The 17,132-nt window shown below is 55.1% G+C and overlaps 2 protein-coding genes across 15 annotated transcripts in view; one reads left to right on the top strand and one right to left on the bottom strand.

The window, feature by feature from the left end:
* Positions 1 to 7,955, top strand: part of EXTL3 (exostosin like glycosyltransferase 3) — a 131,807-nt gene extending 123,852 nt beyond the window's left edge. For all 11 annotated transcript variants that reach the window (XM_080587822.1, XM_080587820.1, XM_080587818.1 and 8 more), the window contains 4 exons: positions 333 to 460; positions 3,290 to 3,434; positions 3,804 to 3,932; positions 4,629 to 7,955. In XM_080587822.1, coding sequence (XP_080443948.1) covers positions 333 to 460; positions 3,290 to 3,434; positions 3,804 to 3,932; positions 4,629 to 4,838 — 612 coding nt within the window. In that variant the 3' untranslated portion in view covers positions 4,839 to 7,955. The remainder of the gene's footprint in view (positions 1 to 332; positions 461 to 3,289; positions 3,435 to 3,803; positions 3,933 to 4,628) is intronic.
* A 4,845-nt stretch (positions 7,956 to 12,800) lies between these two features.
* INTS9 (integrator complex subunit 9) overlaps positions 12,801 to 17,132 on the bottom strand; it is a 69,110-nt gene continuing 64,778 nt past the window's right edge. For all 4 annotated transcript variants that reach the window (XM_080587823.1, XM_080587824.1, XM_080587826.1 and 1 more), the window contains exons 16-17: positions 15,191 to 15,328; positions 12,801 to 14,251 (exon numbers count right to left, since the gene is read on the bottom strand). In XM_080587823.1, the coding sequence (XP_080443949.1) occupies positions 14,075 to 14,251; positions 15,191 to 15,328 (315 nt within the window). In that variant the 3' untranslated portion in view covers positions 12,801 to 14,074. The remainder of the gene's footprint in view (positions 14,252 to 15,190; positions 15,329 to 17,132) is intronic.

Below are 17,132 nucleotides of genomic sequence, written 5' to 3'. Positions count from 1 at the left end.
CCCCCAGTTGTTTCTATTGACAGATGAAAGCACTAACACGGGCTTTAAGCGGGAGTTTAATCGCGCCAGCTGTCACGCGGGTCCCCGATACAAATATTTTCCCCTGTTCATGGCTGCGGCGTGGGCTTTTTTATGTGATCAAACATAATCTCATTTAATGGCGTTTTACGGCCGTGACGCCGCCTTCTTTTCACCAGGCCAGACTTGATTGTGACACCAAGAGGAGAGCCAGAGAAACGGCTGGCGGGACGGAGCGGCGTTGCCCGTAGGTCTGCCGGGGCAGGTGAGACCTTCTCCGTTTGCACACCGTGACGCCAGTGTTTGTCCCGTAGGTCGTGCGCACGGAGAAGAACAGCCTGAACAACCGCTTCCTGCCGTGGGATGAGATCGAGACGGAGGCCATCCTGTCCATCGATGACGACGCTCACCTTCGCCACGACGAGATCATGTTCGGGTTCCGGTGAGTGGCCTCCGAGGGCGTAGCCTTCGGCCCCACGCTGCTGTTTTCTGCATCCAGGCGCTGCTTGTGGCCCTGTGGTTAAGACGAGGGCCTGGCCGAGGGCTAGCACAGCCTTTCCTGGGGCTTTCCAGCTCAAGTTCTTGGAGGAGAAACGTGTGCTAATGAATTGTTTAATGGCTGCAGGCGGGCCGATTCCAGGTTGTCCAGGCAACCCTCATTCTCGCACTTCCTAACCTTCACTCTCTGGCTTTTGCAATTCTGATAACCTTCCCGTAATGTTCCTGAGGGTCCGTGGCTTTCCAGCATGGGTAGGAAGAAAACTGGAAAACAAATCCAAGAGGCTTCTGCGCTCCATCCTTCACGTTGGCCAGGCCAGGATGGTCACGGCCCCTGCAGGACTTGGTTGCTTGGGCAAAGCGTCCCGTTTGCTCTGTGCGACGCTGGGATGTGGCAGCTATTTCAGCATTTTTCTCTCTAGAGGATGAAAAAGAGAAACATTGCACAGAAGAGGTTGCTCCCGTTCCCACCTCCTTCTGCTCCAGCACCTACGTCTTCCCTTAATTTTTCCCTGGCCAAAAGCTCCCTGATTACAAGTCCAGGGGGGGCAGAAAGCAGTCCGTAGGCTCCCGCTGGCTATAAAAGAGGTGCTGGGGTGCGAGCACGGCTCGAGGAAGGAGCGCTGCCGCTCGTTTTGGCTCCTCAGCCCGCCGGGCTGGGCGTGGGGGGATCGCTAATCCCAGAGCTCTTGGCAGCTGGCTGGGGGCGGGAGCCGGGAAGATGAAAAGGCACAAAATGCCTGGAAAGCCAAGAGGCTCTCTCCGAGAGCTGAGAAATGAGGTGTAAAGCGATTCCAGCAGAGGGGAGTAGGCGGCAGGACTCCTGGCTTCCCCCCCCAGGCCCCGTTACGGGCTCTTCAGCTGAGCCTGGATGTTTTCTTCCCCCTCTTCGGTCTCCGTTCACCTTCGCTCGTCAAGTGGAGGCTTTATTGATTAGAGAGCCTCCAGTGAAAGCTGCTTTCCAAGTGCCCGGTATTCCTCTCACCCCAAGCCTTGCTCACAGACACCTCGACCCCACAAAGCCTCCCTGTGTCCTTAGCCGGGGAAGGGACGGTGCCTCGGCGGCTGAGCCCTGCCCACAACACCTGCGTTTTGTCTGCACTTCGCTTTGGGCTGCGATTCCTGGGGCCACGAGCCTTGTCCTGCTCCGTGTGCCGCGCGGCAGTGAGCTGGAGGGAGCAAACCCCCTCCGAGCAGCACGGCCAAAACCCTTCTCCGGAGAAACCCAGCTTTTTGTCACGAAAGCGTCACGTTCGTGTGGAAGCAGGACGTGGGAGAAGCGAGGAGCGGCGAGCAGTTTCTGCTCCAGCTTTCCAAAACACTGAGAGAAAGCTCAGTCAGCGAGCGCTTGCTGGGAGGACGGTGCCAGGGCTGCTGCTGGCGCTGTTAATTACTCCCTTTTCATTACCAGCTTATATCGGAGCTTCATTAATTGGACTCGAGGCCGTAACAACAACCCTATCTTTGCTCCTTGCTGCGTTAGGAAGCGTAATGAACGCCCAGGGCCCTTGGAAACTTCATCTCCCCAGCAGCCTGCCGTCACCCTGCAGCCGTCGCTTCTGAAGCTCTCAGCAGGCAAAGGAGCTGTGGCGGCTCTCCTCCGCCCTAGGAAAACAGAAAAAGGCCACTTTCTGCCTTGTTCTGTGCCTGTGACGAAGGGAAAACCCTCCCAGGTCCACCGGGCTCCCACCTGGGACTTGTTTCTTGTAGTCTGGAGTCTCCGAGCTTGGGCGCCGACACGTGAGCTCGGCTCAGAAGCTCCCGAGGAAGCCGGGGCAGCCCCGCACGTGGAGGCTGGGTTCGTTTCCCGGGTTAGACACCGGGCACTGACGTTTGTCTTAATGATTCCTGACAGCATCACAGCTCTCCTGGGGGATCGCACTTGAGGAGAGCGAGCTGCAGCTGAGAGCAGAATATTGAACGAGCCCATGCTCTCACACACGAGCCTCGCGGTTTAATTCCCCGGGGGCCAGCGGCGTTTCGGGGTGAAGGACGAAGATTTAGCAGGGTTTGGTGGCTTCCCTCTGAAGACACCGGGCTCTTTAGCATCTCTGCAGCCTTCCTGAAAAGAGCTTCGTGTTACCTTTGCCTTGTGGAGGAGGAAATGGAGCTCTGGGGGAAGTCCCGGGGAGTTTAGGGGCAGAGGCTGGATTACCCTTATCAGGACTTTCTGTAGGAGGAAGCCGAAGCAGTGCTGGTGATGCACCCACGCGCGTGGCAACCAAAGTTTCCCATCTCGCTGGCTTTCCCCACCTCTTTCCCTGCCCTTTCACCTGAGCTCACAGTTTTCCGTGCTCTCTGTAACTCAGAGACTAACTTGAGGCCGTCGGGCTTTTTTCGTTAGCTGTCCTTTAAACACGCAGAACAACTTCGATGAGTTAGAAAACCCCGTGTGTATGAGTCACTAGTTCTTTCTTCCCCTGCAAATAAGCGACCGGAGCGTCCCCCTGGAAGAGGACCAACATGAGAAACCCAGCTTTGTGGCACGCAGCGTTGCTCCGCACTCACAGCCCATGGCTTTAAAGCAAAGCAATTGCACATTTTAATGGTGTTTATTCTTTTTGTCCAAACTACGGTGTATCTTGGCCGTTCTTTGGACCAGCAAACCCCCCCGTTTTTTTTTTACATGCAGTTATTTCCCTCACTTGCAACACCTCCGTGGGAGCAGGTCCCTTGGCGTCGGGGGCACGGTCGTGCCCGGCTTCACGTGGAGGTTTTCGGGCAGAGCCGTGCCGATCTCCAGGGGCCTCATCCAAGCTCTTTGTGTTTGCAGGGTCTGGAGGGAGGCAAGGGACCGCATCGTTGGCTTCCCGGGGCGCTACCACGCGTGGGACATCCCCCATCAGTCCTGGCTCTACAACTCCAACTACTCGTGTGAGCTCTCCATGGTGCTCACTGGTGCTGCCTTCTTCCATAAGGTGAGATGGCGTGGCCGCTCCTCCTGGAGCCTTCCTCGCCTTCCTAGAGCAACCAGAGCTTGTGTGTTTGGGATCTGTTTGTTAAGAAGAAGCTCTGATCTGTTTGTTGGAAGGGAGCGGGGCAGAAAATGGCTCCGGGACACGCGCTTCTCCCTATGGGAGGGGAGACAGAGGGCAAACAGACCTTGGGAAGACAACGGGCTCTTTTCCTACAGTCCTGGGCTGTCCTGTCAAGCGGGAAGGGGATCCCCCAGCTGCTGGCGACGTGCTGACTGCGCGGTAGCAAAGAGGGCGAGGTCTGAGGGGGCCGAGGCAGCGCGTGCTGCTCGGTGTCCCCTCGAGCAACGCTGCCCCTTCTTCCCCTTGCAGTACTACGCCTACCTGTACTCCTACGTGATGCCGCAAGCCATCCGCGACATGGTGGACGAGTACATCAACTGCGAGGACATCGCCATGAACTTCCTCGTCTCTCACCTCACGAGAAAGCCTCCCATAAAGGTAGGGAGTTTGTACTGTGGTTTGTTTTTTTTTTTTCCTCGTTTCCAGAAAAAACAACGACGGCGATCTGCTTCGTGTCTTAGGAGCGCAGCAGCGTGCCGAGGCTGCAGTCGAGCAGTTTGGAGGCTCCGGGGGGGGGGGGAACCCAGCGCCTGTCCTCTCGCTGGCGCAGGAGCACACACTGCCCTGGCCAAACTGAAAGACAGATTTCCTGTCCTGAAAGACAGATTTCCTTCCTCCCTTAGCATACAGCATGAGTAGAAAAGATTTCCTGGCTGATCTTGCGTAGCTTTGCAGAGACATTTATGCTCGTGTGTGCGGGGAAGGCCGTTGGTACGAAACCCCAGCCGGGCTCCCCCTGCCCCGTGCTAACAAACGACCGCCACAATTTTGGGCATGAATTTCGGGTGTGTACCATTCCTCTCTTTAGCGCTGCTGGCAGACTGCTCTTTACGGCTCTGCGTGTCTCACCGTTACAGGCCAGCTGCCTCGGAGACGGGCCTTGGCCGTAAATATGACGGGTGGGCTTTTCCCCAGCCCGAGGGGCAGCCCGGCTGTCTGCGGGTGTCCCCTCAGCACCCCCAGAAAACCAGAGCCCCCTCAAGAGATCTTGCTCTGGGTCCCTAAAGCAAGGTGCGCCCCAAATTGCTGATTTTGAATACAGCTGCAGCGACCATCCCTGTCCCTCTCTTGCAGGTGACCTCCCGCTGGACTTTCCGCTGCCCCGGCTGCCCCCAGGCGCTCTCGCACGACGACTCCCACTTCCACGAGCGGCACAAGTGCATCAACTTCTTCGTGAAGGTGTACGGGTACATGCCGCTGCTCTACACCCAGTTCCGCGTGGACTCGGTCCTCTTCAAGACCCGCCTGCCCCACGACAAGACAAAATGCTTCAAATTCATCTAAAAGCAGCGGGCAGCAGGCGGCTGGGCGCCCCTCGGCTCGCCGAACTTCGTCCCGAGGCGGGTGAGGGCGGAGGGCGGCTTCTCAGCGGGGCTCCGAGGGCAAAAAGCCTTCTGCTGTTGACTCCGGCCTCCCTCCCGCGGAGGAAAAGGGACGTCCTGGGTTGGGACAGGCACATTTCCCCCCCCCCGTCCTGCTCTCCCCACGGCGACAAGACCAGGCGGCGGGGCGCAGGATCTCGCGGCTCCCGCGAGGACGCTCCCTAGGATCGTACACTGAGGAATGGCGCGTTGGCTAGTGGATCCGCCCCCGCGCTAGCCAAGGGCGACCATTCTTTTTAATTATAATTATTGTTATTTAAAATGAAAGTGTTTTAGATTTGCCGCGTGAGGCTTTTTTTTTTTTTTTTTCTTCCCTCCCCCCTTCCCACCCCCTCCGGACCTGTCTGCGCTCTCGGGGGGGGCGCCGTGGCAAGGCCTGGTCGGAGGTGTTTGACTGCGGAGGTTTCTCCCCACGTCGAGGCAGCTCCGGCGATGCTGTCCCCGTACCTTTCTCCCTCTCTCCTCCCCTCCTGCACACCAGGCTCGTCTCGCCCCGTGGCCACTGCTGAGGACTTCCAGGTGTCACCCGCTGATGAGCGCCCTGCTCACCGTGCTGAGCCTCCCGCAGCTCCACGAGGGGCGAGCAAGGACGAGGTTGGTCCCGGAGGGTCCTGACCCGGCTCCCAGCACCACACCGGGCCCCGCGCCGCAGCCACGGGGGCGTTCAGCTGCTGTGCTCTCATTCTCGGTGTCCTTTCCCACCGCGGGTACTGCCAGACCTCAAAGACGGGGCTTGAGGTTGGGGACGCTCCCAGGCTCGTGTGTTGGAGCAGGCTGTGGGTCTCTACATCAGCTCCAGCACCAAGAGCAGCTGCGGAGAGGCTTCGAGCCTGCTCTGGGCTTTCGGGGGTAGCAGCGGGGTATCGGGGGCCCTTTTGGGGCCCCCTCTTGGGATCGGCCACCCTCACGGGCAGCACCGAAGCGAAGCGCCGGCCCAGCCTGGGTTTGCTGGAGCTCGGGGCAGGCCGGAGTCCCTGCTCCGCATCGATCCCCATCCCGCAGCAGTGCCCCCGGCGGGTCTGCCCGTGGGCCTCAACGTAACTGCCTTAAAACGTCATCCTCCTTGGGCTGTGTTCGAAGGGTAACCCCACAAAGGCTTCGTTAACCCCACAAAGGCTTCGTTAACCCCACAAAGGCTTTTTTTTCCCCCTTTGAGTGAACCAAGAAACATCACTGGGACCGCGTTCATGGCTCTGTGCTCAGGGCTGGTTTCTCCCCCAGGCCTTTACAGCCTGGTCCCTGAGCTCTGTGCTCGGCCCCGCTCCCTCCCCGTGACCAAGGGCAGCCTGAGGAAGCTCTTGCTGGGCACACGGGGAGGTGAAACCTCTGTGTCCCCGGCTCTCCTGGCCCCGTGTCCATGCAGCAGGGGGATGTTGTCACCCGTCTGTGTCTCTGTGTGTCCCAAAGCAGGACCAGGGCCGCTCCGTTGGCGGCTCCTGCACTCGTTCCTCGGGCCTGCACCCCCCCCTCGTGTAGCCTTCACCACGTTTTGGGGTGCTGTGACCTCTCCAGCCCCGTTTCAGCCAGCTTGTCGTGCCCACCGTGCCAGAGGGGTACGGCACTGACCCTTGGGAAGGATGGAGGGGCTCCTGCCTTCACCAGCAGACCGCAGTGACAAGGACCCAGGTGTCTCCTCTCTTTGTGTCCGTCGTGTTTTCCTTCCCACTCCCTTCTTGTTTTAACATCGGGCGCTTCGAACAGACCACGTGAAGCTTCGCAGTGTCTGTACGAACACAACTGGGGGCTCAGCGAGGCCCCAAAACACCTGGGGGGGGGGTCACGCCTTCTGCCCCTGCTCGGAGGGGAGAGCTGCACCAGCCCCAGCAGCCCTCGCCGCGGTCCCTGAGGAGCACGAAGCTCCCCTGCTGCCGGCGCTCGCTCCCCCCTCGTTAACCGGCGGTTCGTTAGCAGCGCTTCGCTCACTTGTGCGCAGCACGGGTTGCTGGTGCCAGCCACGGGTGGAGGCAGCTGTGGATTGCACTTTATATAAATAGAGAGAGAGAGAGAGAGACGCTTCCCTGCGCCTCATTGCCAGGAACCTTAGGGGAAATGTTGCTGTCCTGGTGCGGTGGCGCTGGGAATTGCGGCCGTGGCGGCTTCGTGTTGCCGTCGGGGGCTCGGCACGCTCAGCTCTTGCCCATCTCACCCAGCTCTTGGGTGGTGTTTATTATTATTTTTTTTTTTGGAAGATCCCTGGTAAATGTGGAGCACTGCGGTTGTGCGGAGCGCGGCGCGGCCGGGAGAGGCTGCGTGCCGGGTCGTGAGAGGGTTTCCCCCTTGCTGAGCCCCCCCCACCCCCGAAGGGAAGGGTTTGGGGCCGAGGGGTAGATGGGCGCTGCGTGGGGACAGGTGGGTGGGAGGGATGAGGGTCAGGAAAATAATGCCACATCCCCTTCCCCACCCGCAGAGCTGGGGCTGCCCCAGTCTGCTGCCGCTTTGGAGCTGTCCCAGATCTGCCTAAATAGACACGGGAACCCTTCTGGAGTACAGGTCCTTGGTTCACACCACGACTTTCTGCTCCTGAGCCATCCCACGGGGTTCCTTCCATCGGCAGGGAGCACAGAGGCATTTCGGGAGCCCAGCCCTGCCACCGTCCCCATCGCCCTTCGCTCCCCTGGTTTTTGGGGACCCCGGGTAACTCCGAAGCTCAGGGTAGGGCGTGCGGTTCGTCACCCCTCAGTGGCAGGAAGGTCCCTTGGTGGCGGCACCTTTCCCGAGGCCTTTCCCCTTTTTCAACATTTCTGCTGCTTCATCTGGGACCGGGGCTCGGCTGCGGGGTGCGGAGCAGGGTCCTTCCCACGTTCGCTGTAAATAACATCGCCCGCGGTGCCACCGAGCCTGTCTCGCCGCCCAGCCCTGCCCTCCCCTGCGCCCTGCTCCGTGAGCACCAGGTTTAAAGACAAAAAAAAAAAAAAAAAAAAAGAAAAACACAGACCGGAAACACTCCTTCAACACGAGCACAATATTCATATGTTGAGGTTTTTGTAAAAGGATCCAATAAATGGAGAGTTTAACTTGACGGAGCGCGTCCCTGTGCCTGCTTTGCTGGGGGCTGGGAGCGGGACGGGGCACACCACAGCGCGCTGAGCCCTGCGGGGCAGGAGCCTTGGCCATGGCCATCCCAACCAGCTGCAAAATGGGGAGGAGCAGAGGGGACGAACGGAGCTGGAGGATTCCCTTGCTGTTGCTTTTATTTTTTTTTTTTTCCCCTTTCCTCCCCAGCAGCTGCCTTCCTCTGCAGTTGCCCATTCGCCTCCGTGCTGCCTGCCCCATGGGAAATGCGCTCTTTATGTCCCTACTGCCTCGGGTAAAGGCTCGCCTCCGCTGGGAGCGTTGCGCTGGGTTTTATTTCCGGGAGAGCTTTCAGGGAACCCCAAATTTCTGGTCCCAGAAGGGAGGAGGTGGGTGCTCTGCCCCAGGTGCCCAAATTCCCGGGAGTCCGCCCCAAAACACCACTGGCGGGCAGGGATGGTGCTAACAGCGGGGGCATGGGAACTCGATAGGCACCGACCTGGCTGCAAGCTGGCTCAGCACCAGCGAAATGTGCCCTCCGTTTCCCACTCCATCTGATGTCTTCCTTGATTATTAAAAATAACAGAAGTTGTTCCCGTGCTTCTGCTCTGCCCGGCAATGCCCTAAAAGCAGGCAGCTCCTGCAGGAGCCCAGCTGAAGGATGCTCCCCCCCCCCCCCCCCGCCTCTCCACCCACAGACCTGCATATCCCAGCAGTGCTGTGCCGTGGAGAACAAAAGCCGTAAACCGAAGGGCCCGTGGCTGTGTGGGGTGTGGGATTGGGGTGCGGGATTAGGGTGTGTGAGAGGTGGGTGCCGCTGCTGTGGCGATGCCATAAATAAATCCCTACAGCCCTGACATTTTTCAGAGAGCATCGCTGGGCCTGCGCTAAGCGATGTGCAGGATTTATGCCCCCGGCTCGCTGCCAGCAATGGCCCGTGGAAGGCTTTGGGAAGAAAAATCGGGTTTTAGAGGCAGTATTTTCTTGGTGTTGTTAGCGGGCTGACAGGCAAAGGGCGGCCGTGCAGGGCAGAGAGGGGCCCAGCACCTCGGGGCCCAGCACCTCGTGCCCCGGCTCCTGCTTTCAGCCCCATCACAACGGGACTCGGGCAGTGGAACTACGGTGCCATACAGCACCTGGGGGCCCTGGGCTTGCCCTAAACCCCCTGGGCAAAGCAGAGTTTTACCCCACAGAGCGGCCAAATGGCTTCAAAGCTATAAAGAGGGGGCTGGGGAAGGGGAACAGGCAGTCAGCGCTGCAGCACAGCACCCGCAGCCGCCGGTGACTGCGCTGGCGATGGATGGGCTGATTTGTAGGCTCGGGCTGGTAAATATTAAGAGCAGTCAGAGGGAAACGAGCAGTTATTAGGCAGGCAATTAATGAAGGCCCTGCGCAGCGCTCTGTGTTGTGCCTGCAAGGGAAGGATAATTGTCACCGAGCGTTTTTAAGCCACTAAGTAATTTAATCTAGAAGGAAAAAAAAACACACACAAAAATAATCAAACAAAATCCACCCCAGAGCAAGTGCCACCCATTTTGTGAGTGCCTTCCTGGAGGCTGGCCCTGCCCCCTGAGGGGCACGTCCTGGAGCAGTGCTGTGGCAGACACCCCAACATTTTGGTTTCGCTTTTTCCCTTTAAGAATTAAAGAAAAGCCACGAGTGAGGTGTAAACCCAGTTCCTACCGCCTCTGGGACGCTCTTCTCACAGGCGCTTCTCAGCCGGGGCCCGGCTCTCTCGTGTCGCTGGGTTTAAGCTCTGCCCCCACACCTGCTTGGTTGCCAACATGATGATGGCAACAAAAATCAGAGGCACACTGAGGTGGATTTCACTGTGGTTGGGCTGGGAGCAGGAACCTGGGGCATTGCTTCTGCCCATGCAGCCCCCGTGACCGGGGGCAGCCTTGTTCTGGCCCGTTTTGTTACTGGGAACCCACTGCCAGCAAGACAACAGCGCCAAGGAGGACCAAGAGGGAGGCCGGGGCCTACACCTGGGGTGTAATTACTGCATTACCGCTGCGATGGAGCCAGCAGTTGCTCAAGGTTTTCTCAGCTGAGCTTACGCTGACCCTCAGGCTTGGCCTAGTCATGCTAGCCTGGGGCATTTCGCTCTGCCAGCTTCCATGGCCCTCAGCAGCCCGGCCTCACCTGGCTCAAGATGCAGACATCAGCCCCACGAGCTTGGGGTGAGGATAGGGCCAAGGGGGAGAAAAGATGGGGAATAATTTAATTTTTCATGCGAAACAAGGCAAAGAGGCTTGAAATACAGTCCTTAGCCCTGACAATAAAGCAGCAAACATCTGCTGTGACTTCTGAACCGGGTCTGGGAGGATCCCTGCGCCGTGGGGCTGAGGGGACCCCTCCTGGCCAAGCGGCAGGAGCCTGCCGTGGAGCCACCAGTTGACCATGGGGCAGACGCAGGATGTGGCCTTGGTCAGAGCCGTTTTGGTCCCCGTGGGCCACGAGACTTGGTGGTGGGTCCCCAAAGTGGCATGGGCAACGTGGCAGGTCCTGCGGTGGTAATGGGATGGGTAAACGGGGACCTAACGCCGGCCCCAAGGACATTGGCTGCACTTGGGCACAGTGTGGGAGAGCACAAACCTGGGGCCTAATGACTTGGTCCAGCTGCTTTTATTAAGGCTGTAATTAATGGAACAAAATCATAGCAGACTTCTTTCCTCCAGGAATACCCGTTCCGTAAAACCCACCAGTGCGGAAGGTTGATTTTAACCTTTTCTCCCCATTATCCCCCGGCCTGGTGACGGAGCCCTGGCTGGCAGGAGAGGAAGCACACCGAGAATTAATCCCTTGCCAGGGGCCAAGGTGCAGCCCCGCACATCGGCTGCTCGAGGAGCAGCCCCGCTGCAAGCACCGCTTGGGCTTAACTAGTGAGAGGGACTGCGGATGGCCACAGCACAGTGAACGTGGCATGGTGGTGGCCAGGAGACTTCCTTCCTTCTGGCAGAGATACAGAAACCCCCTCTGGTGTCTGCCCACCAAAGCGTGCGTCTCTGGTTAAAATGTTTCTGGCATCCATCTTATTCCTCCCCCTCCATTCGCATCTCTCCTGGGCTGCCATGGTTACCTCTGCAGGACTGACCCAGCCAGAAGAAACGCTATTTATTTTCCTTCTTCTGTGCAGAATGAACAAACGCTTATTTTTCCAGTTTAATTAAGACTTTTCACTAAAAGATCCCCCCTTCCCCCCATGTGTTTATTTTTCCAGCAGGCAAAACCTGTTTATAAGAAAGACATGAATCAGTTTTCACTTGCTGGACTGGCGCTGTGGAGTATTCCTGCCCAAAATTACAACAGGAAAGATGTGAAAACTTTAATTTTTATTTTTTTTTCCAGGGGTGGCAAGGCCTTTGGAAATCCACTGGCTGCCCGATGATGTGCTAAAAGTATCAGCATGGCTGGTACAGGCAGGGGTCACGGCTTTTCACCCCAACCGAGAGGCTTTTGTGCGACAGCCCAATTGCATCAGCAGTAAACCGAGCTAAAAACCGCTTTTCTGCAATTCTAATTCTGTCAATACGCGCAGCAGCCCCCTCCCAGGTCCTGAATCACCCTCACGCCGCTGTGCTTTTCATACGACTTCTGCTGCAGCAGCTTTCGGCTCTGTCTCGAGGCAGCCTGCAGAGGATGGCGCGATTTCTGTTTTGCATAAGGGGAAAGTGAGGCACCAAGCCAGGAACAAGTCCAGAACCATCCGTCAGAGGCGGGACCAGACGGGAGCCCTCCAGTTCTGTCAGTTTAGGCAGCACGGAGAGGTTTCCATGAGGGGCTCGGAGCACTGGGGTTTGTTTGGCCCACGTAAGGACCAGTCACTGCTGTGAGGCAGCTGCTGTGGCTGACTCAGGCCGTCTCACGCTTCATGTTTAAACATTTCCTGAAGACCTTGAGAAGTAGAAAACCTTTCTGCTGAATCTGACTGTGTGTATAGTGCATGGGGAAGCTTTTCTCCCCTCCCATCCTGTCAGTGAGCGCACGGCCCTGGTGCTGCAGGGCCTCGCTCTTCGCACGGTGGCAGCCCCCGAAGCAACCTCCTCGTGACGAACTGATCGTGACGCTGACTGTGACCTCCACAGCAGCCCCTTCACGTGGATTTCCTAATCCTCAGCCACTCCAGCACGGCCTCAGCAAGCCGAAACCACTGCCCTCACCTCTGCCCACCACCATGCCGCCAGGCTGCCCGTGCTCCTCAAAGGTGAATGCAACGAGCATAAGGCACAGGCTCGGGCCTGAGGCTCTGGGTTCTCAGGGTGACAACTTAAATCCCCTATAAACGCAAATTCAAGCTGGTCTGGTTAATGAGGAGAAAGACTCCTAAAGACTCGCGTACTACAAGGCCCACGCTTTCCCCTCCTTCTCCCCCGGCCTACTCAGCTCAGCCGAGTTTCTCACGCAGCCTTTGTGTGTTGAGAAAAATCTTCCTCGAGATTTAATTACAAGGTGAAATATGTCCGATTCTTTTATTCCGTTTTCGAGTGATGATAAAGAAGCTGAAGCACCGCAAACGTTGTAAACTCTTATTAGGATTAATGCTACTGCAACGAGGTTTTTATCACTTTAACGACGCTATTTCTCTCCCGCCCATGACACACACACAAAGCAAAGGTATGGATGCTGGGGTCTGTACACCCAACCACCCAGGAATCCCTAATGTGTAGGAAATATGGTGCAGAGCCTGCAACAGCAAATAGTTTTTATTACAGAGCTCTTCTTCCACTGCCTTAATCTCCCCACAGCTATAAACTGAAGTTGTTATATCTTACAAATGTGTAGATGCACACAGACAGGCAGATGTGGAACAGGCATGCGGATGCTTTTATAAACCACAGAATGTGCTTCCTCCTTGGCATTACTATGCTTTTTATTTTTAACACCAAATAAATACAAAGTAATTCCATAAAAAAAAAAACAAAACAGCAGTAAATCTGAGAAATCAGCTGCTTTTAAAATCAATACCATTAACTAAGTTTACGCCCCGAATACATGATTCTGAGAGTGAAAATCCTCGTCTGCAGTATAGATGGCTTTGTCTAAGTGACTATCGGAATTTCAGCCAAGATTTTGGAATGTGGGGGCTGACAGGACAGGTTTTTGGAAGGTACAAACAAGAGGCACTTAAATCTCAAAGGTTTTGCATGAGCACTGGGAGTTTAACTACTTCTGTACTTTTGAAAGCCTCCCTTCCCAGTTACCGTTCTGGGTCCCAAATTTGTGCTGCTTACCTTTACATACCTAACAGAAGCATCTAAGACAGGAACGAAGTTGCATCAGCTCCCAAAACAGCCAAGAGAGAAATAGGGCACAGAGGGAAAGCCAGGCATTTCCCTCGGATCGCAATCCCGCTGGAGGTACTTCTTCCACTGGTGATGGAGGCACCCAGGCGAACACAGTCTTTTGTGTGCCTTGTCAAAGAGCCTAGAGCTCGGTGGACAAATCTGGTCCTAACAGGGAAGGCGAGCATCAGTAAACACCTTGAACTGCTAAAAAAGCACAGAGCTTTCCCCAAATCCCTCTGCTTTTGTGGGGAACAGCTACGCTCTTGCCAATTTGAAGCTATTGTACATGTCCAGCATACTCCCCCCTTTTTATTTTGGTTTTTATAATTTCTGCCTTCCCAACTTCCCCATTCCTCTTTGTGCCACGTCCACTGAAAGACACAAGCACGAAGAGTGTAAACGGAGGACAGACAGGAAACTGGATCTGGTGGTTGGAAAGAAACAATGGGGAGAAAGCGAAGTCTCTCAATATCTGAGGCCATTGTTTCAATGTTCTTGTGGAGTTTTCTCAGATAAAGGACTGGGGCACGCATTGCTGACTGATGGCGTCACACAGAAATGCCTGTGCCTGCACACAACTTCACCCTGACCTTGTAAACAGACACTATTTATTTACTCTGCAATCCACATCTCCTTTAAGTTTCCAACAAACAGTTTTACAGCACAGGAATCCCCTCCAAAGTATTCCAAAACTGGTTAAAAATTAAATTAAAAAAATATAGAGATATTAAAAAATACTCCCTTGCTTTTCCATGAAGGGAAAGGTGGTTCTGGTCTCTCCGAATTAGGAAATTCTCTCTTTTTGGAGACACCCTCTGAAAAGCTCTATGTCCTTGGGCTAAAATTTCTGCAGGAATTTGAGAACCAGGTCACGCAGCTTCACCCTCAAAGGTTCGTCGTTGTCGCAGATGATGTGTGTGGAGTCCTCCTCGATCTGAATGAGGGTTTCTGCCTCCTGGAGGAGGACGATGTGGCCCTTGGCTGTGTCTTCCACCTTCACGTCACTGAAACCATGCTAGACACAGCATTGGGGAGTAAAAAAGAGATGTTACAACAACTCGGGCAAAGGGAGATGAAAGCTCAGGGCACAGGGAGGAGGAGAGGGGAAGAATATCTGCAAAATGCAGTGTGGCACTGCAGATATCCTAGATCTCTGGGATCTGCAGAGGAAACACTCACAGGATAAGCTAACTACGACCCTCATTATACAGAAGGCTTAACTACAGCACGGGGAAGCTAAAGTCAATATTTTCCGCTATGCCAGTTCATGGGCAATTGCCAACCTCAACCTCTTGAGAGACAAAGAGGACAAACGGCCCCTTTAACTACAGAAACACGCACCTGCTGACATCGCTGCCTCAAAGCAGAGGGTAGTGGAGACCAACTAAATCCCACGGTAACCTTCCTCACAGACAGTCCTGCCCTTTTTCCCATCCACTTTCTCCACGGTGTCAAGCAGGGGGGAACAGGGCTCCACAGAGCAGTGCCCAATTGCCTCCAAGTTCAGCCACCAATCCCCTCACCCTGCAGCTCTCCAGAAAGCTTCTTCCATCAGTGGAGACATTTCCAGCATCTCTTCTTCACTCAGTCACATCACCTTCACAAAACTTTTAGGAACTTAAATACTTTTGAGATCTCCTCTCCACTGTTCGTATGTATTGGAAATCAGCTGACACATGTCACTCGGAGTGACCCTAAAAGCTCTGCCTCCGTGGGAAGCCAGGAGGAATGACTGACACGAAGCCCCTACATCAGGCCATGCCTCCACAGGGAAATACTCCCTCTGCATTCAGTGCAGGGATCCACATTCCAGTATTTCTTTTGACAGCCCACTCGCCTCTCTCCATTTCGAGCCACCCTAAAATTATTTCCCCTCTCTCTGCTAGAAAAGCAGCAAATTTCTGAGACCTGCAGAAACCCACTTGAACCGTGCTTGCCACCACAGACTTTTTACCTTCTCGAGCGTCTGCACAAACTGCTCCACAGGAATGGAGCCACTCAGCAACGGCTTCAAAGGCTTACATTCTGGGACGTCCTCACTCACGCGCTTTCTCTTCTTGCTGGCAGGGGGTTGTGGAGGCTTTGGAGGGAGCTGGTGGATGAGAAGATGTACAGTAATGCGGTGAATCACACTAGATTATTATCATTTATTATATTTTCTAGGAACCACAGCTTAAAGGAGTCAATGCCTTGAAAAATCACAGTCTAGAAGATGCAACAGGTTGGGAAACTGGCAAATTCAGAGCAAGCAGCGACTTGGGGAATGAGGGAAATGGGTAATTTCTCACTGGCCTCGGAAAAAAATTAGCCTTTAGGACGAACTTGAATACAGACAGGCAAGACAGATGCTGCAGTGCCTGAAAAATCAATGGAGCGTGATGTGGGTATAATTTTGAGCTGCCTCAGAAAGCTATCTGCCTTAACTCATTCCTGAGAGCCTCCTCCGTTAGCAGGGAGGGAGAGATGGGGTGAGCACGGCCAGCGGTAGATAACCCAGCACCATGTGGGGTTAACTGCCCCCTTCTGAAAGATCATTTCATGCAGCTGAAAAGCTGATTGCTTTATAAAGCACGGTGAGGAAATTACTGTGTCAAATAGGTTCACGTGTCCTGTGCCAAGTTAATTACGCCGGGGAAGTATCAGCACTGGGCTTTCCCAGTGAACTCGCAACACAGTTCTTGGGAAAAAGGTGCTGGAGAAAACTTCCCCCAAATTTTGGCAAGACCATCTGCCAGGGACGTGTCTGCACAACGCGCAGGGAATGAGCCCGAAGCAGCCTTGTGCAGCGCTCTGTAAGCTCCAGGTGACAGCCTGGGCTCCTCGCAGCTCCGTGCCTCTCCCACCGCGCGGCATCGTGTCTGAACCTGCTGCTGTGCTGTCCCTGTGTTTCCTTCAGCAGAAAAAGAAGGCTGTTTTTCATCGTGGGAGAGAAATGCTACCTGCTCGGCCTCCAGTTCCACCAACAGGCTCGCACTGAGTCGCTTTACAAAAACAACCATTCTCCCTGAAGTTGACGAGTCTAGGTGCACGTAGGATGTTGCTTGGGCATGAATCACTCACGTGGCTCTGTGTTCATAGACTGAGTTTTCTAGAGCTCATCTGCACGTTTTCTGTACCTTTGAGAGCTCCCAGGCTCAGGCAGTGCTGACAGATACCCCTGTGCTGGTTCACCTGAACCAGTATGAGGGCTCCAGCAGACTGCACCTAGCTCTAAGTTTAACTGGCATCAGGAATCAGAGCAGAGAAAGGAGCAAACGAGCAACACACGAAGGAGAAAGCAGACTCAGCCCACTCACATTGTAATACCTTGATTTGTTTAGCATTGCTTAGTGTATCTAGGGAACTGACCTGGAAAAAGCAAGGCAGCTTGTCTGCTGTGCACGGATATAAATCTTTAACCAACCTTTATGTCCCTGCACTAATGACATTACCGTGTCGGGCCCTCTCCCCAGGTGCAGTGGGCCCAGCCCAGCCCTACAGCATCATGCACAGAGCTCCTGCACTTCCATGCATCGAAGGAGAAAGGTGATGGGGCATCCACTGCTCTGCAGGTCCACCAGACATCACTTCCCTCTGCAGAGCACTAATGCCAGGAACTGCAGTGCCAGCCTAAAGCAGGTAGTGGGAAGAGAGGGATTTTCTCCTCATCTAACCTTTGGAGTTCGCTCCTACTTCGTACGAGGATGCACAATCTGCTTCCTGGGGGACAGGGCGACTTAAGGAAGAGAGTCCCTTCACAGGTGTAATCTTTTAGGTCAACCTTCCCCTCTGACCCTCCACTCCAAGTCCCCGAGAGGCTGGCTGATGCTGATCCTGATGTACAGGTTATGGAAGACGGCAGTCTGATTTGTGGCCTCTCTTCTTGAATAATCTCGCTTCCCCTTTTATCTTAGCTA

This window comes from Anser brachyrhynchus, assembly GCF_964034855.1.
Source record: "Anser brachyrhynchus genome assembly, chromosome: 3".
Taxonomy (NCBI): Eukaryota; Metazoa; Chordata; class Aves; order Anseriformes; family Anatidae; genus Anser; species Anser brachyrhynchus.
Note: the sequence above shows the minus strand (reverse complement) of the source record. Positions and strands in the feature narration are given on the sequence as shown.